Source organism: Bufo bufo, chromosome 9 (assembly GCF_905171765.1).
Source record: "Bufo bufo chromosome 9, aBufBuf1.1, whole genome shotgun sequence".
Classification (NCBI taxonomy): Eukaryota; Metazoa; Chordata; class Amphibia; order Anura; family Bufonidae; genus Bufo; species Bufo bufo.
In genome coordinates, this window is record NC_053397.1 from 12,765,583 (window position 1) to 12,786,308 (window position 20,726).

The 20,726-nt window shown below is 43.3% G+C and overlaps 1 protein-coding gene across 3 annotated transcripts; it reads left to right on the forward strand.

Annotated features, from left to right (window-relative positions):
- Positions 1–4,875: 4,875 nt before the first annotated feature.
- Positions 4,876–20,423, forward strand: KLF15 (Kruppel like factor 15). 3 transcript variants are annotated; one of them, XM_040408326.1, is made up of 3 exons: positions 4,876–4,978; positions 11,839–12,939; positions 19,360–20,423. In XM_040408326.1, the coding sequence occupies exons 1-3, from the start codon at positions 4,968–4,970 to the stop codon at positions 19,526–19,528; spliced, it is 1,281 nt and encodes a 426-aa protein (XP_040264260.1). In that variant the 5' UTR covers positions 4,876–4,967; the 3' UTR covers positions 19,529–20,423. The 3 variants fall into 3 exon arrangements, with proteins under 3 accessions (XP_040264260.1, XP_040264261.1, XP_040264262.1); XM_040408327.1 differs by lacking the exon at positions 4,876–4,978 and adding an exon at positions 5,580–5,701; XM_040408328.1 differs by lacking the exon at positions 4,876–4,978 and adding an exon at positions 5,708–5,932.
- Positions 20,424–20,726: the final 303 nt, after the last annotated feature.

Sequence of the window (20,726 nt, forward strand, 5' to 3'; positions counted from 1 at the left end):
GGGCCCTTGCTGTATAGATCTATTCGCATCCCGTTTGAACACCCAACTTCCCAGATTCTTCAGCTGGCGCCTGGATCCACACGCGGAAGCCACCGACGCCTTTCTACAGAACTGGTCCGACAACCTCATGTATGCCTTTCCCCCATTTGCTCTGATTCACCGAGTGCTAGCCCAGGTCCGCCAACAGGAGGGCGAACTAGTCCTGGTGGTTCCTTTTTGGACCTCCCAGTCATGGTTTCCTCAGCTGATGGAATGCCTGATCCAGTGCCCTCTCCTTCTTCCAGTTTTCCCGGATCTCTTGTTAGACCCGTCAGGTCTGCAACATCCTCTCGTCTTAGAAGAAACCCTCCAACTCCTAGCCTGCAGGATCTCAGGGAACCCTGGAACGTGGCAGGAGTTTCGGAATCTACTAGACACCTATTGGAGGACGCATGGGCCCCCGGTACTAGACGGGCTTATCGGGCAGCCTGGAAGTCATGGGCTGATTGGTGCCTGGTTAGGCACGTGGATCCCGTTTCAGCACCTGTGACGGAGATCCTTCAATTTCTCACATCGCTTTTCGAAGATGGTAAAGCATATCGTACCATCAATGTATTTCGCTCAGCCATTTCTTCCTCTCACCAGGGATTTGATGGTTGTCCTGCTGGTCAACACCCTTTGGTATGCCGCCTTCTTAAAGGCGCTCGTCTTTCTCGTCCTCCCAGACCCCGTTTCTCAGTCACGTGGGATGTGTCTTCGGTATTATCCTTGTTCTCATATTGGCCGCCTAACGCGGACCTTTCTTTGCGACAGCTTTCGGCCAAGTTGGTCTCCTTATTCTGCTTGATTTCTTGTAAGAGAGTCTCAGATGTCCGAGCCTTGGACCATGACGCTCGCTCCTTCACTCTGGTCGGGGTGGTGTTCAATATTACACGCCGCACCAAGACCAACATAAAATCCGTGTCCTATCCCAGCTTCCCGGATGCTCCAGCCCTCTGCCCAGTCGCCTGTCTGAGGGAATATAAGTCACGTACTGCTTCGCATCGCGAGGCAACGTTTTTTCCTCTTTGGTAGGTCAGCTTTAAACTCGCAATAGGAGCCTCCGTGTCATGTAATAAAATTGCATGATTTTCCTAGTCTATGACGTAAAGTCATGATTTTATTAAAGACACGGAGGCGAGTATTGACCCTCCCCGTGTTGTTCCCTCCATGTTTTTACCTGTGAACGGTCTATTGTTTTCATCATTAGTGTATTTTCAAATTATGGATACCTGTGTATTTATTTTACAGGATTGGTACTTGATTCATAGTCTGAGCAGTGCCGATTACCTGTTTTTTCTTCTTTTTGTGTTTTCTTAGGATAAATATTACCAGCGAGCTACGCCTGACGCCTACAGTCGTTTTTCTCCATTTCCGTTCTTCAGTTGGAGAGTTCATGTTCCGTTCGAGTTCAGTTCTTTGTTGGATAGACCTTTGTTGGATAGACAGTTCTTTGTGGATAGACCTTCAGCGTCTACAGAAGAGGGTCACCGCCAAAGAAAGAGGAGGAATCTATGCAAAGCAGGACTATTATACTGGTCTTATGTGGGAGGGTCTTGTTACCATGGTTACTTGTTTTTTGTTTTCTTTGCTGCTATTGGTTGGTCAGCAAAGGAAGAGAAAGCAATAGGAGCCTCCGTGTCTTTAATAAAATCATGACTTTATGTCATGTGTTAGGAAAATCATGCAATTATGTGTAATGGCTTTCTGTAGGCTGCAGTGACACTTCTCAGCCAGCAGATGGTGCTCTTTATGTGTTTGCCATCCATAGTGGTGATCCTTGTTAGCGTCTGTTCACATTTGGACAATCCGCCGTGTATCTCACCGCAGAAGCCGCTTCTATGGTTTTTTCATTTTGAATGCTGCGGTCCGTTCTCTCAGTTTAGCTCTAATCCTGACACTGTCCCCGAGGGGTCCGGGCGATAACTGCGCTAATGATGGACATGTACAGTGTATGTGCGGTCTGGGAAACCGCGTGTGAACCGCAGCACAGAACTAAGATTATTATGTGTGATACCGTCCGCTGAGCCTCTGTATCTAATCCTGCCCTGTGTGATACTGTCTTCTAAGCCTCGGTATCTAATCTTATCCTGTGTGATACTGTATCCTGGGCTGTGTATCTAATCCTGTCCTGTGTGATACTGTCTGCTGATCTGTGTATCTAATCCTGTCCTGTGTGATACTGTCTGCTGAGCTGTGTATCTAATCCTATCCTGTGTGATACTGCCTGCTGAGCTGTGTATCTAATCCTATCATGTGTGATACTGTCTGCTGAGCTGTGTATCTAATCCTATCCTGTGTGATACTGTCTGCTGAGCCTTGTATCTAATCCTATCCTGTGTGATACAGTCTGCTGAGCTGTGTATCTAATCCTGTCCTGTGTGATACTGTCTGCAGAGCTGTGTATCTAATCCTATCCTGTGTGATACTGTCTGCTGAGCTGTGTATCTAATCCTATCCTGTGTGATACTGTCTTCTAAGCCTCGGTATCTAATCCTGCCCTGTGTGATACTCATACCTCCCAACCGTCCCCCATCCGGTGGTACAGTCCTGGTGGTGATAAATCCCCCCTGGACTGAGATGTTCTCTCCGTATTAGAGTGTCAGCTCCTCTGACTTGTTTGATCCCACGTCTTACTGAACCAACAGGAGACTATAGGGCGGTGTAGGGTCAGATTGGAAGACATGGGATCGCCCTTGTCAGTTCTGTTTTAGGTGGGGGACACCTTAGGGTCAGGCTAGGAGTCCTACCATTGGGCTCCTACCCTTTCCTTTTTTTTATGGCTGTTTATTAAAAGTTACATTTTAGGTTATTTTTTGGTCACTCGTCTCCCTCGTCTATTGTGACTTTCTGGTGGCCGACCTACCTGTTACTGTGGCTTTCTGGTGGCCGACCTACCTGTTACTGTGACTTTCTGGTGGCCAACCTACATGTTACTGTGACTTTCTGGTGGCCGACCTACCTGTTACTGTGACTTTCTGGTGGCCAACCTACCTGTTACTGTGGCTTTCTGGTGGCCAACCTACCTGTTACTGTGGCTTTCTGGTGACCGACCTACCTGTTACAGATTTAGGGGCACATAAAAGAAAAAAAAAAAAGAAAGAAAGAAACCCTAAAAGCTAAATACTTACCTGCGCTTCCTTGCAGAGACAGCACTGTGCTGCTGAGTCCCGGCACAGGCGCGCGCGATGACGTCATCACGCGTGCCTGCACCGGGATTTCACTACCGCACAGGCTTCAGGCCTACTAGGCCTGAAGCCTATGGCGGTGATCGGCGGCAGGGAACTATGCGCTCCGCTCCCTGCCCCGCGCAGTATGTGGGACTGGGTCACGGGTGTCAGCTATTCAGCAATGAGCGCTTCTATCTGTATTGATGGAAGCGCTCATTGCTTCTGGGCCTGCTGGCACCCCCTGGGCACGCCACTGTCTACCTGTCTGCTGCCTGTCCTGACCTATTCCCCAACTACTGTTGTGCCTGAACTCTGCCAGGCCTGAATCCAGCCTGTCTACTGGTGTATATGTACTATGCCAGCCCTGAGCTCTACCCATCTGACTACTTCCTCTGCCTGCTCTGATTTGGTACTGAATGTTGTTGTCATTTGCTAGTTTCTCATCAGCTGATGTGTATGGAAACTACAGTACTCTTGGGGTAGCAATCTGGGAATTCTCAGATGCGGACCCATTCACTTCAATGGGTCTGCAAATCCGGAGATGCGGAATGGTGCGGAACTAAAGCACGGAACGGAAACCCACAGGAGCACTACGTAGTGCTTCCGCTGGGTTTCGTCCCGTACTTCCGTTCCGCAAAAAGATAGATCATGTCCTATCTTTTTGCGGAATGGCCGGATCGCGGACCCATGAAAGTGAATGGGTCCGCAATCCGCTGCGGCTGCCCCACGGTCGGTGTTCCTGTGCAGGAGGCCTAATGCAGTGGTCTCCATCTTGCACCTATCAGCACATGCTGGGAGTTGTAGTTTGCCAACTAGTGCGTACTTGCAGGGGTGTAACTATACTTCATAGCAAAACAAAATGGGGCCCCCAGCACCTCGTGTAAGAAAAATGAAAACAGCAAGTCTTGATATGAGTTGTGTAATCTCTGCTCCCGGGAGGGCCGGGAACACCCGAAACACCTCATCTCCCAGAGAACATGAAGTCCTTGTGGTGAGGGAGTCAGAAGAGACCTCCTGCTGCACCCCCATCATTGTGTCCATGGCTGGTGAGCACCTAATGAAAGGTACAATGATTGGGGAATGCTGAGCCTTGTAGTGCTGCAGAGGAATAGCTGTATACCACATGCACAGCCCTACCCCCACCCTACCACGTGATGTCATTTACACACCCACCTCTACCTTGTGATGTCACCAATGCACAGGTCCTACCTTATGATGTCATCAATGCACATACCACCTACCATGTGATGTCATTTATACACACATCTCTGCCTTGTGATGTCACACGCTTAGTTTCTATAAGTGGGTGCCCCATCTGTAGCCCCTAAAGTAGTCCATGCGCGGCCATTATATGGTTAATGCGCTGCTGCTGATATCGGATCTCCTTGTGAAATGCAAGGTTTGCACAATCCAGCCGCCTGGTCAATGTATAACCCTGCAGGGGTCATTCACTAAGACAGCGCCGGCCGCCATAGCGGTATTGTAATGTGTGCTCAGATTGCGCCATCTCTATGTATACATGTGTGCACCACAAAAATAGTCACGATGTAGGTTCTACTTACCTGTGGGTCTGACAATTTACCTGGCCCTTTACGTAAAAACCTCAACTTCCTGCAAAAAAATAACTCCTCCTCATTGAGATACAAGGTTCATTTAAAAAAATAAAATAAAATCAGAGCTGCAGTGTAAAGCATGGGGTCAGACTACCTCCATCTCCATCAGACAATGCAGCTAATCTGGAGCCACTGACCTAATGGACAAAGCTGTTGTCCAGGCATCATGCGCAGCAGGTATGTACTCAGAAGGATTATGTGCAAGTTTGATTTTCTGGATAAATCCTCTTTACACTGCAATATGCAGCCCTACTGAGCACGTGTGTGCCCTGCTCATACTGCTGAGGATTTGTAACAATGTATCAGCCTAGTAAAAGACAAATCTAGCCTGCAGACTGAGCCTTAGGTGGCTCCAGATTCCCTTTTGCTCTGTAGACAATCATTGGAACTCCACCACACACACAAAAAGATCCAATATACCAGGAATTGTCCAGATGTAGCAGAGCTGGGGCTGTGTCCCTTGTGCATCAGGATAATCCCCGGAGTTGGGATAATGTGGCAGCTGACAGACACAGCTCTGCTACATCATCTGTGTGTCTTTGCAGAGAAGATCCTATCACATGCCTGCAGCCTGGTGTAAGGAACATTCCTACCCATTTACTTCTTGGCTGAGATAAGTAAGGGGGGGGGGGGGGGGTAGATACTCCCATTGACGACAAAAGCACAACCCCCCCCCCCCCCCCCCCCGGGCCTGTGAACCAATCAGCTGAGGAGATGTGGTCGAGCCTTCTCCAAGCCTTCCCCTGCTCCATGTACAGTCATGTGAGGATCACTAGAACTACTGCACTGCCTGCTGCAGACACATTGCACCGGAGCGGCTGCTGCAACTGTCACTCCAAGGGCGCCGAGGGAAAAACTGCACAAACTTTCTCATTAATTCCCAGGGATCTGCTGTGGCAGGTAGGGACAGGACCATGGATGGTGGATGGGATAAAGGGGCACTCTGCGGAGAGCTGCTTGCTAGAGCCCCGACATATGGTGACCTGCTGCTTCCACGGATCAGCCCTGGGATCCAGGCTTTACTTTCTATTATTCTGCCAAAACTGAGAGGCAGCAGCTGCGGGAACTACAAGTAGCAGCATGCACTGGCTGGGAATTGTATTGGCGCAACAGCTGGGGAACTGAAACCAAGTCTGTATCTATCTCCTATCTATTATCTATCTATGTATCTATCTAATATCTATCTATCTTCCATCTATGTATCTATTATCTATCTCCTATCTATTATCTATCTATATATCTATCTATCTATCTATCTATCTATCTATCCATCTATCTCCTATCTATCTATATATCTATCTATCTATCTATCTATCTATCTATCTATCTATCTATCAGTCAATGGATCTATCTATTATCTATCTATCTATTATCTATCTATCTATCTATTATCTATCTATCTATCTATCTATCTATCTATCTATCTATCTATCTATCTATCCTGTGTTTTCTGTGAGGTAACATAGGACTGCATGTAAATCTACACCATTAAACTAACCGAGTGATTATAACAGTATCAAGTGTGTTAAATGACAACCTCGGCTCTGCTACATCTCTGTACACAGTTGTGGTGACATCAGATATACTGTACTCTTTACTACAGAGCTGTATATAAGCATATTGCAAAACCATGAATGACTGGTTGTGTACCTGGGGGGTATATGGATGGGGGGCTGGGTTACTATAGGTTCTGTAGAGCAGCAGATGGGGGCAGTATGTCATCGCTACATGTTTGAGTGTTTTGCACAATGTGTTACTATGTGATACATTGTTGCACACACACTGTACTGCACATGGCTCCTTCCACCAGTCCCTGGTCTGCTCCCCTCTGTATGTCACTGTGCACACTTGGGCTCAATGTCTACAGGTCACCCATGGGTCCTGGTGACGCTGCCGCCTGGGGCACATGATGGGCACACATCCTGGGCTGCAGGGAGGCAGGCATGCAGTGCTGCTGGCAGAGCTATTCCTGGGCTGTTGTGGAGAGCAGAATGTTGACAGTAGAAGCAATGAGGGAGGAAGGGAGGGTTACTGGCGGTCATGTTCAGCCCAGGGGCCAGGAATTGGGGAGTGGAGAACAGCACAAGGGCTCAATAATAGACTGTACAATGTGCCATTCACAAACAGTGCCAAGGCTAAGCTGCATTAACCGTGAAGCTGCTGCCACTCCAAGGCTCAGCCCTGGAGCGGAAGGGGTTAATTCTCTTTAAGTGCACCTATAGAAAAGTGGCGTACAAGATGTGTCAGATTTTGCTGCCTCTTTGTTAGGACGAAAAGGCGCCATTTAACAGACAATGCCCTTATGTTAATGTGTGTGACCAGCTCTGTCCTGCAGAGCTTGCAATCTAATTCTAGCCTTGACATCAGTGAGTTATTTCTTTCACTAGCAGTTGTTCACGTGGTCCTGACAGATGTGGTCCTGGAGCAGGAACATATTAGTGACCTGATTTATTATTGGCGTGCACTCAGTGTGGCATTCCTGCTTCCTTCTAAGGGTTAACCTGGGATTACTTGTCAATAAGGGAATTCCATAGAGACTTAAAGGGAACCCGTCATCAACTTCATGCTGCCCATACTAACGGCTGCATAACGTAGAGACAGGTGAGATGATTTCAGCCGTCTGTCATTTATAGCTTAAAAGTAAGTGGTTGTCCTGGAAAAGAGTCCCGGCCTCCTGAGAAGAGTCCTGGTTATTCATGAAGTCCTGCTCTCCGCCCCACCTGCTGATGACTGACCGGCTTCTACCTAGTTTTCTCCCTTTCTCTCTAGGAGAGAACTGCCAATCATCAGCAGATGGCGGGAGAGCAGGAGATTATAATAACCAGGACTCTTCTCAGGTAGATCTGACTCTTCTCAAGGCCTGAGCTGCAATCATTATGAGGCTGGTTCTCAGCAACCACTTACTATTAGCTCATGAGCGACACACCGCTGACATCAGCATTCTGTCACTATATTATACTGCCCTTGGTGAGGTCAGCATAACGTTGATGACGGGTTCCCTGTAAGAAGAGAGCGCCATAGTGACATGTGACCCGAAAACTGCCCCTAGAGCAGAAATCCCAGGAATGTGCTGATTATGGAAGAGGAATTGAATATATTAATATTTCTGACCCCATCATCTGCTGGTTATAATCGTGTCCATCACCGGATGACACATTGATGACATTATCTATCTATCTATCTATCTATCTATCTATCTATCTATCTATCTATCTATTATCTATCTATCTATTATCTATCTATTATCTATCTATTTATCTATCATCTATCTATCTATCTATTATCTATCTAATATCTATCTATCTATCTATCTATCTATCTATCTATCTATCTATCTATCTATCTATCTATCTAATATCTATCTATTATCTATCTATCTATCTATCTATCTATCTCCTATATCTATCTATTATCTATCTATCTATCTCCTATATCTATCTATTATCTATCTATCTATCTATCTATCTATCTATCTAATATCTATCTATCTATCTATCTATCTATCTATCTATCTATCTATCTATCTAATATCTATCTATCTATCTATCTATCTATCTATCATCTATTATCTATCTATCTATCTATCTATCTATCTATCTATTATCTATCTAATATCTATCTATCTATCTATCTATCTATCTATCTATCTAATATGTATCTATCCTTTGCTGCAGCAGTGTATTTAGCATATAAAGTTAAAGGGGTCGTCTCACTTCAGTAAGTTGCATTTATCATGTAGAGAAAGTTAATACAAGCCACGTACTAATGTATTGTGATTCTCCATATTGCTTCCTTTGCTGGCCGGATTCATTTTTCTATCACATTATACACTGCTCGTTTCCATGGTTACAGATAGAGATGAGCGAATTTCATGTTATGAAATTCGTTTACAGTTCGTTTGGTGGTAAAAGGTGAATTGCGTTATGGATTCCGTTACCACGGACCATAACGCAATTCTATGACGGAATGCATAACGGAATTCACCTTTTACCACCAAAACGAAGAGTGAACGACTTTCAAAATCTGAAATTCGCTCAGCTCTAGTTACAGACCACCCTGCAATCCAGCAGTGGTGGTCGTGCTTGCACACTATAGGAAAAAGCATCAGCCTCTCTGGTGGCCGGGACCATAGGAGCGCACATAGGCTGGTGCTTTTTACTATATTGTGCAAGCACGACCACCACTGCTGGATTGCAGGGTGGTCTGTAACCATGGAAACAAATCATATCTATCTATAAGTCTATATTCTATCTATCTTTTATCTATCTATCTATCTATCTATCTATCTACCTATCTATCTATCTATCTATCTATCTATCTATCTATCTATCTATCTATCTATCTATATTCTATCTATCTTCTATCTTTCTATCTATCTATATTCTATCTATCTTTTGGACATAGTACAGCCTTTAACATGAAAGCATTTTCTGCCTCCTGAATTCTGGCAAAAAGAAAAATGCATCTAATTACATCCAGAATTTTAGAGGAACTATTTGTTCTATCTCCAGGGGTTTCCAGCTGTGGATCCTGTTTTGCAGCTCTCTGTCTTATCTGAGATCCAGGGCACTGATATTACTATACAAACACTGCTGTGAAGCCTCAGCTGACTACTGGAGGCCGCAGGTCAAGTGCATTGCACCCGCTTGTGTTTGTCACATCGCCCATGGTCCTTTTATACGGGTGTTACTTTTCTGTGGATTCACTTGATGCAACTTTTATGGAACTTTCATTTTCTCCCCATAGAAATCAATAGAGATCACCCAATGCGTCTTCCATTGACTTCTATGTCATGTGGCAGTAAAAGCACCGTCAGCACGGTCAGATACTTGGCTGCGGGTACAATAAAAGGGTTCTGCTTCCTGCCATTTCTCATAAAGTCCTATGGACCTCCTCAATTGAAAATAACTGGTTCCATTCCAATGGTCCTGTTACAGCAAGGGAAGTGGTCTCATAAAGGGGACCCCCTCATCTGCCTAGAAATGCATCCATAAAGCAGAAAGGATCGCAAAAATGTATCGCTGTCTAACTAGAGATTTGCCATTCAGGGTTCTAGAAAGGGAAAGTTGGGACGCAACCGTCATAATACACCGGAGCGATTGGCTGAGCCGCCATCACATGTCACCGTGCGCCCATTATCACATAACTCGGATTAATATGTAACTCTTCAAAGTCACAGATAAGATTTAACAATCTTTCCACTTCAGTTAAACAAGGTTTAAAACACAGGAACAAACATGCGAGAGAGAAGAGGCCGCCGCACTTTCCCAGCTCATTATTTCTTGTTTGTCCAGTTTTAAGCCTCAAAAAATGCATCCAACAGGCTCTGCTGTCACTGAGAAACACGAAAACCCGCCATAACCGGCGCAAAACTACTCAAACGTGAAGTAGAGAGGAGGAAATCAATTCATGGAGTCATTAGATTATCACATTTGGTGTCCAATATATCTTAATAGCATATGGACACAAAGTGATTGCAAACTGGCGAGACTCCAAGTGTCCACATTTCTTCTAGTGTCCTCCATTATTTTCTGTTGGCTGCATGCTAATTTCCCCATGCATACCCATTAATTTCGATCAATGCTCTTGAGAGGGAACCTTAAGATGTCCTCCTAGGGTATATGGAAGGGGGTGGGGGGGGGCTATTATGACCCATCATACTAACTTTATGAAAGGTTCTCCCACTTCTGTTACCTTTGCATAGATCATGATAGATGACGCTCCAACCTCTGGGACCTACCGAGAACTGGGTACCACAATTTCACAGTCGACCACTTCTGCCCGGTCACTTTCCATACAGATGAATGGAAGTACCACTGGGTATAGTCGAGTGTTGTTTCCAACCAGGACTTGGGATCTATAGGATTGTTGTAAGATCCAATAGATATTAATTTAGAAATGTTCTACAGCTTTCTGGTTGACCATAGATGTTATTATAACTCCATGAAAGTATCCATATTGTAGCAATGTCCATCAGGTTCAGTTTTGCTCAAGCAAGGGTAACCAAACATCATGAGTCAGAACCAACGGTCTTTGGAAGCATCTGTTAAGATACATTAGGTGGACATGATAGATGACCTAGAAAGGTTGACCTTCACCCCTGGAAGGAGAAAGGGTTAAGGCATCACATAATCCCCTATTGACTATTCATCTGGAAGAGCGTAACACAGAGCAACAGTGTAGCATGTGGAAAGGAGCTCTGTGTAGCAGAGAACATGACTAGGGTTTTCATACATGCACAGTCACAGCCCTCATATGACGGGGGGATGACTGTTACCCTTGTAATAGACTTACGTCTTCTTAGAAAGGAGCCTTTATCCTGCTCCCCTCTGGAGCCAGCAATCTTGCCCTATGTGCGGAACTGATAGCCAGATCCAGCAAACTTCGAATGTTCCTGCATTAAAACATCTCATTAACATTAACAACACATTCCACCTTCAGTTTACCATTTCGCTGCCAACGGGCGGATGAGACGACGTGTACTCAAAATGCTTTTTGGCCGATATATTGAGCCAAGACTTACGTAGGACTACAAATGAGGGCTGTGTGGTTTATCCACTCAGAATGTTCTTCTCTTCTTGATTTATACATTGCCTTATTTTTGTTCATTAATACACAGATCCTTCACCTTTCACAGTCATGGTTGGCCCCAGTGCGGCTCACAATCTAGTTTCTCCATCTCAGGCACATCCATATCCATCAGAAGCCAATAAACCTAACTGTAAGTTTTTGGAATTTTAGAAGGAAACCAGAAAACCATGTGAAAAACTTTGAGCAACTTTTCCACTCAAAAAGATAGAGGCAGGAAACAAGGAAATGGTGGAACAGGCATGACATTGTAGAAAGTTTGGATTAATAATAAAAGGTGGCCCTGGCATTTGGAAGTAGTGGCCTCTGGTACACTAGTCAATCTAGTAGACAATTGGCAAGACTACCGTAGGTGGAACCACATCATGGTTATATATGTGGTATAACCACAGATATGAAGCTCCTTAGATATAACCAGTTGACATTTTCTATGTCTTCTTCTCTTGCAGGACGCATCCCGTGAGGGATATTTTACATTTTTTGTCTTATGGTGCTGGGATTTTCTCAGAAGCTCATCCAGGAATGGTGGATCATTTGCTTCTTACAGATGAATACTTCTCGAACACACAGTCAACCCTCGGTTACACAACGGAGATGCTGATGAGAGGTAGGAGCTACCATATGTTGCCTTCTCCCACTTCGGAGGATGACAGTGACTCTTCCAGTTTCCGCTCCTGTTCCAGTCCCGACTCTCAGGTGCTAAGCTCCAGCTATGGTAGTACGTGTAGTGCGGAGGGTCAAGACAGTATTCTAGACTATCTACTGTCCCAGACGTCTTTGGGTAACACCTCTTTATCTTGGTGGGACAAACGAAAACATCCTACAATGGTCAAAGAGGAGTTCTTCAAAGTTCCCGATTTTGGGGTGGATATGGAGGAGACATCACTGTTTCATCCCACCTTGGATGAAATTGAGGAGTTTCTTGAGGAAAACATGAAAAGCGACGTGAAGGTTGAAAGCCAACAGGATTTGAGGAACTGTGGACATTTGGTTTCTGAACAAGTCAAGCAGGCCCCTATGGCGGCCAACAACAACAAGGAGGATACAAAAGAGTGGTCAGATGGCACATCACAAGAAGAACCTGGTAGCAAAAGTCCAGGCTCTCTTGCTGTTGAAGGTGGAATTCCTGTTATACTGCAGATCCAACCCATAGAGATCAAAGAAGAGTCCAACACCATCCAAGCCTCGCCATCACAGTTCCCAGATAACATTAAAGTAGCGCAACTTCTAGTTAACATTCAAGGTCAGACCTTTGCTCTGGTTCCACATCTAATCCAGTCTTCAAACATGTCCTCCAAGTTTGTCCGCATTGCTCCAGTGCCCATTGCTGCTAAACCTATGGGCCCAAGTGGTGGAGCTCAGGGACAATCTGGTATTATGGTTGGCCAGAAGTTCTCAAAAAATCCAGCTACAGAACTCATAAAAATGCACAAATGTACTTTTCCTGGATGTACCAAAATGTACACCAAGAGTAGCCATCTTAAGGCTCACCTGCGAAGACACACGGGGGAGAAGCCGTTTGCTTGCACGTGGCCTGGATGTGGATGGAGGTCAGTTCTCGTTATACATTTTGTAAAAAATATCAGCTCTGAACCTTGTATATTGATAATATTATAATATTGGCAAGCATCAGGGGTAATATGGCCATGGTGGTGGGTGACAACTGCTGTAAGGGCGGCCATATTGGTTGACAGTCAGTTATGGAAGGAGGGAATGGAATGTCAGGTAGGGTTGTTGCCTCTTGTAGCATGTCCCTGGGCGTGTTACAGTATTTCAGTACAACTCTTGTTTGTAACCTGCAATAACCTTGAGTGTTGGCGTGGTGACATCGGAAGACGAGCCCTCGTTATGTTGGATCCTCAGCAACCGGTTGTAACATGTGATGGGCCCTGTGTTTACATGTGAGCGGCATGACTCACTCCATAATAATTGTTCATCTGATCTCCAAGGTCCTTTATGTAGACAGGAGAAGGTCGGCTGCAGATGTGGACTGCGGTATTCACTCCTTGTAGAACCGCACTCCATGCTTCCCAAAAATAGGAACCGTGTGATATGTAACATGAGTGCAGGACTGCGCAGGTCTCCTGTAGACTGCAGGGAAACATTCACATGAGCTATTTGTACCGCAAAGACCTTGTGACTGGTGCGGCGGTTTGAAAAGTCAGTGTGGATTACAAGGTCATTCTTCTATATGTATTAACTGGAGGCATTATAATAATTATATTTTTGTACATAGGGGGCAGTATTATAGTAGTTATATTCTTGTACATAGGAGGCAGTATTATAGTAGTTATATTCTTGTACATAGGAGCAGTATTATAGTAGTTATATTCTTGTACATAGGAGGCAGTATTATAGTAGTTATATTCTTGTACATAGGAGCAGTATTATAGTAGTTATATTCTTGTACATAGGAGCAGTATTATAGTAGTTATATTCTTGTATATAGGAGGCAGTATTATAGTAGTTATATTCTTGTACATAGGAGCAGTATTATAGTAGTTATATTCTTGTACATAGGAGCAGTATTATAGTAGTTATATTCTTGTACATAGGAGCAGTATTATAGTAGTTATATTCTTGTACATAGGAGCAGTATTATAGTAGTTATATTCTTGTACATAGGAGGCAGTATTAAAGTAGTTACATTCTTGTACATAGGGGGCAGTATTATAGTAGTTATATTCTTGTACATAGGAGGCAGTATTATAGTAGTTATATTCTTGTACATAGGAGGCAGTATTATAGTAGTTATATTCTTGTACATAGGAGGCAGTACTATAGTAGTTATATTCTTGTACATAGGAGCAGTATTATAGTAGTTATATTCTTGTACATAGGAGGCAGTATTATAGTAGTTATATTCTTGTACATAGGAGGCAGTATTATAGTAGTTATATTCTTGTACATAGGGGGCAGTATTATAGTAGTTATATTCTTGTACATAGGAGCAGTATTATAGTAGTTATATTCTTGTACATAGGAGCAGTATTATAGTAGTTATATTCTTGTACATAGGAGCAGTATTATAGAAGTTATATCCTTGTACATGGGAGCAGTATTATAGAAGTTATATCCTTGTACATAGGAGGCAGTATTAAAGTAGTTATATTCTTGTACATAGGGGGCAGTATTATAGTAGTTATATTCTTGTACATAGGAGGCAGTATTATAGTAGTTATATTCTTGTACATAGGAGGCAGTATTATAGTAGTTATATTCTTGTACATAGGAGCAGTATTATAGTAGTTATATTCTTTTACATAGGAGCAGTATTATAGTAGTTTTATTCTTGTACATAGGAGCAGTATTATAGTAGTTATATTCTTGTACATAGGAGCAGTATTATAGTAGTTATATTCTTGTACATAGAAGGCAGTATTATAGTAGTTATATTCTTGTACATAGGGGCAGTATTATAGTAGTTATACTCTTGTACATAGGAGCAGTATTATAATAATTATATTTTTGTACATAGGGGGCAGTATTATAGTAGTTATATTCTTGTACATAGGAGCAGTATTATAGTAGTTATATTCTTGTACATAGGAGCAGTATTATAGTAGTTATATTCTTGTACATAGGAGGCAGTATTATAGTAGTTATATTCTTGTACATAGGAGCAGTATTATAGTAGTTATATTCTTGTACATAGGAGCAGTATTATAGAAGTTATATCCTTGTACATGGGAGCAGTATTATAGTAGTTATATTCTTGTACATAGGAGCAGTATTATAGTAGTTATATTCTTGTACATAGGAGGCAGTATTATAGTAGTTATATTCTTGTACATAGGAGGCAGTATTATAGAAGTTATATCCTTGTACATAGGAGGCAGTATTAAAGTAGTTATATTCTTGTACATAGGGGGCAGTATTATAGTAGTTATATTCTTGTACATAGGAGGCAGTATTATAGTAGTTATATTCTTGTACATAGGAGGCAGTATTATAGTAGTTATATTCTTGTACATAGGAGCAGTATTATAGTAGTTATATTCTTTTACATAGGAGCAGTATTATAGTAGTTTTATTCTTGTACATAGGAGCAGTATTATAGTAGTTATATTCTTGTACATAGGAGCAGTATTATAGTAGTTATATTCTTGTACATAGGAGGCAGTATTATAGTAGTTATATTCTTGTACATAGGAGCAGTATTATAGTAGTTATATTCTTGTACATAGGAGCAGTATTATAGTAGTTATATTCTTGTACATAGGAGGCAGTATTATAGCAGTTATATTCTTGTATATAGGAGCAGTAATATAGTAGTTATATTCTTGTACATAGGAGCAGTATTATAGTAGTTATATTCTTGTACATAGGAGCAGTATTATAGTAGTTATATTCTTGTACATAGGAGCAGTATTATAGTAGTTATATTCTTGTACATAGGAGCAGTATTATAGTAGTTGTATTCTTGTACATAGGAGCAGTATTACAGTTATATCATTAGCCATTGGCTTTTAATAGGATCTCTCACCTCTCCTAGTCATATATTTTCTAGTAACTACTTACATCCCACTTGTAATAATGTTTCTGGAGCACGTATTCTTATGACTATTGTGTGCCATTCCTCTATCATTTCTGCTACAAGTCTATGAATGAAAGTTGTAGATGGATATTAGCAGTTAAAGGGTTTCTGTCACCCCGCAAAACTCATTTTTTTTTTTTTGGATAGTTAGATTCCTCATAGTGCGATATAGGAGAATATAATGCTCTTACTTACTTTCATGCGGCCGATTCTTTATAAAACGAACTTTTATAATATGTAAATGAGGGCTCTACCAGCAAGTAGGGCGTCTACTTGCTGGTAGCTGCTGCAGAAATCCGCCCCCTCGCCGTGTTGATTGACAGGGCCAGCTGTGATCTCCTCCTCCGGCCGGCCCTGTCAGTAATTCAAAAATCGCGCGCCTCGCGTCATTCGGCGCAGGCGCTCTGAGATGAGGAGGCTCGTCTCCTCAGCACTCCCTCAGTGCGCCTGCGCCGATGACGTCTTCTCTTTCGGTGATGTCATCGGCGCAGGCGCACTGAGGGAGTGCTGACTGGCCCTGTCAATCAACAAGAGGAGGGGGCGTTTTTTGAAAGGAGCATGCGGCGGCTACCAGCAAGTAACCGCCCTACCTGCTGGTAGCGAGGTAATTAACATATTATAAAAGTGCTGTTTTTAAAGAAACTAGACAACAGATAAGGGTAAGAGCATTATATATTGAATAATCGCACTATAAGGATTTTAATTAGCCCAAAAATGAAAAATGACTTTTGGGGGGTGACAGAAGCCCTTTAAGGATAACTTTTTTCCCGCTGTTCCAAATCTTTACTCCAGGTTTCTAGATGCGCACTTTCTCCAGCTCTTTCATTGGTGCTAATAGCAAACTGTAAGGTGAGATAGGCAATGGTTTCTTTATGAGCAGTGGAACAAAAATCAATTAAGGAACCCATGAATATTGCATGTTCCCTTTGGCTGATGTCAGAAGATGAGGATTTGTGGCTCATTATTTTGCAGATGTTTATTACTCTAAGCTTGTCTTTGTACAATATGTAATATGGTAGTTTTGTATGTTGCCAGGTATTATACATGATTTATATTACTCCAGTAATTACAGTAATCAGATGAATGAAGGATGAGGTCCTTGACCAAAAGAGCTTGCAATCTAACTTGGTCCTGTGGAGCTGCTGGTAAAATGTCTGCACTAATTCACATAGTTGAATGTAGTTATATGGTTGGTTGGCTTGAAGTGAATGAGTGCCATGCTTAGGTCAGTCTTCTGCTGTAAAGCCAGGATTTAAAGAGATGGCAGCACTAAATTGTCCTAAAGTTTACATATTTCTCCAGTTGTATGTTGTATAACTAGTGGATTCTAACCTGTGACTCTCTAGCTTTTGCACAACTACCACTCCTAGTATGTCCTGATAGCCTGGGTGCTGTAGTTCAGCCGCATTTTCTTTTACTTGGATCCAGACAAAGTCATGTGATTGTGGTGCAGGGAGACCTATGGCTAAAGAGGGGGCTCTCCAATGGAGTCGGACACAGGAATGAGGCGAGAACAGGTTTATGAAGCTAAGGTGACTCTGGGACCAAGTGATAACGTCGTAGCTTCTTAAGATCTGGACCAAATAGGAGAGGGAGACATAGGAAGGAAGCCTAGTGATGGAGCATGAAGGTATCGCTTCCTGTTTGCTGTAGCCATCATCCGCTGTCACTTTATGAGAAGAAATTAATTTGTGGCTTAAGACCATGAACAGAGATTATCAAAACTTCGACTTCACTTCCTGTAAAGCGATAACGCGAAAAATCCGCTATGTCGTAATCATGAGGTCGACCGGAGCGCAGAGAACTGATTTTGACTCCTTGCTTCCTGGGGTCAGAACCAGGGCAGGGATGGAAGGAGGACACAATAAATAAATAACCTGATACAATGTAACAGAATGTACAAATCCCAAACCATGATACATTGTATCAATCGTTGCTGTGATATTTATAGGGGAAATTTACTGTAAAAAAAAAAGAAATTGCTTACATTGTTACTATGGGATAAATACGAGTCAGTGACAAAGATCCTGTGACAATGTGTCAGCCGATCCATCACAAGACTATGACAAGATTTAGACCTTAGATCCTATAATTATTCATACCCCTGGCAAATTTTGACTTAAAGTTTACTTTCATTCAACCAGCAAGTAATTTTTTGACGGGAAATGACATAGGTGTCTCCCAAAAGATAATAAGACGATGTACAAGAGGCATTATTGTGGGAAAAAACACTTCTCAGCTTTTATTTACATTTGAGCAAAAAGTGTCCAGTCCAAACTTATTTATTGGCTATTACAGCAATCAGACGCTTCCTATAATTGCAGACCAGCTTTTTGCAGGTCTCCACAGGTATTTTTGCCCATTCATCTTTAGCAATGAGCCTTAGATCTTGCCGGTTGGAGGGTCTTCTTGCCATCACCCTGATCTTTAGCTCCCTCCACAGATTCTCCATTGGATCCAAGTCTGGACTCTGGCTGGGCCTCTCCAAAACATTAATGCTGTTGTCTGCTAACCATTTCTTCACCACTTTTGCTGTGTGTTTTGGGTCATTCTCATGCTGAAATGTCCACTGGTGCCCAAGGCCACGTTTCTCTGCAGACTGCCTGATGTTGTCGTTGAGAATCCTCATGTATTGCTCTTTTTTCATGGCGCTGTTTACTGTGATTAGGTTCCCTGGTCCATTGGCTGAAAAACACCCCCAAAGCATTAGGTTCCCACCACCATGTCTGACAGTGGGGATGGTGTTCTTTGGGTTGAAGGCTTCTCCTTTTTTACGCCAAATGAAGGAAACATCATTGTGACCAAACAATTCAATTGTTGTTTCATCTGACCAGAACACAGAAGACCAGAAGTCTTCTTCTTTCTCCAGATGAGCTTTTGCAAAGGCCAAGCGATCTTTTGTGTGCCTTATCTGGAGAAGCGGCGTCCTCCTTGGTCTGCAGTGTGCAGTGTCCGTTGGATTGTCTGCCTTGAGACATTGCCACCAGCAGAGCCCAGATTCACCAGGACGGCCTTGGTGGTGATCCTTGGATTCTTCTTCACCTCTCTAACTATCCTCCTGGCAGCACAGGTGTCACTTTTGGCTTCCGACCGCGTCCTCTGAGATTTTCCACAGTGCGGAACATCTTGTATTTTTTGCTTAAATGTAAATAAAAGCTGAGAAATGTTTTTTTTCCACAATAATGCCTCTTGCACATCGTCTTTTGGGAGACACCTATGTCATTTCCGGTCAAAAAATTACTTGCTGGTGAATGAGACACCCAAACAGTTTTGAGTGCAGCTTTGGATGTGAATGGAGCCTGAGAGTGCATCATAGACAGATTGGACTTGTGGAGCTGCCCTTTCATTTTCAGTATGATGCATGTAGCGCTTAATGAATTTGATCACTTGCAAATTTGACAACTATTTCTCTTCTTTTTTTTTTTTTGCGCAGGTTTTCCCGGTCTGACGAATTATCCCGACACCGCCGCTCGCACTCTGGCGTGAAGCCATACCAGTGCGCAGTTTGCGAAAAGAAATTTGCTCGCAGCGACCACCTGTCCAAACACATTAAGGTGCACAGATTTCCCCGGAGCAGCCGCTCTACACGTTTATCGAACTGATCCCATCCCCCGCCCTTAGGATTCATATGACATATACCAAGCACTTTGTCCGTCTTCCTGTTCTAACTTATTGGTGCCGAAAACCTGCTCGCCCGGGCTGGACGTCCGATCTCTGCTCTTATTTAATGTGGGTGTGAATGAAGCATCGGAGGCGCATTCTGGCGGCAAAGGGTTAATGGGGGCTCGTTAAATCATAATCCACTTGATTCCATAATCATCTGTTATAGGCAGGTCACTCAGTATTCCGAATACTGTGTCGTCGCGGCAAGCGGCGCTGCTGTGGACGCTCTATTTGTGTGTTATCAGGAACAGTGAGCAGTGCCACATAGGACTCACCGGCCGAGGTGGAACTACAAGTCCCAGCAAAACAGGGCAGAGGGCGCTGTGAAAGAATGGAGGAGCGCCGCAGAGAGAACTTTTATATCTGGAGTCCTTTAAGAAAAACGTTTTTGCCTTTGAGACAGTATCACTTATGATGGGCTTAGATACACCAGCTCGGCAGACTGTATTGCACATAATAAACTCAGATACAGCAGCTCAGCCGACAGCATCACACATAATCGGGTTAGATACAGCGACTCGGCAGACAGTATCGCGCATGACAGGCTTAGATACAGCAGCTCGGCAGACACTATCACATAACATAGCTTAGATACCTTGACTCTGCACATAGTATCACATATGACAGAATTACATAACATGACTAGGAAGATGGTATCACACACGACAAGCTTAGATACACGGCTCAGCAGACAGCATCAGTCATTATAGGGTTAGGTACACAGTTCAGCAAACAGCATAACCCATGATGCGGAGCTCAGGAGACAGTATCACACGTGACAAGGTTAGATACACAGCCCAGGATACAGTATCACACATGACAGGATTAGATACTGAGCTCAGGAGACAGTATCACACATTACAGGATTAGATACACAGCCCAGGATACAGTATCACACATGACAAGGTTAGATACGGAGCTTAGCAGACAGTATCACACATTACAGGGTTAGATACACAGCTCAGCAGACAGTATCACACATGACAGGATTAGATACACAGCTCAGCAGACAGTATCACACAGGATAGGATTAGATACACAGCTTAGCAGATAGTATCACACATGACAGGGTTAGATACACAGCTCAGCAGACAGTATCACACATGACAGGATTAGATACACAGCTCAGCAGACAGT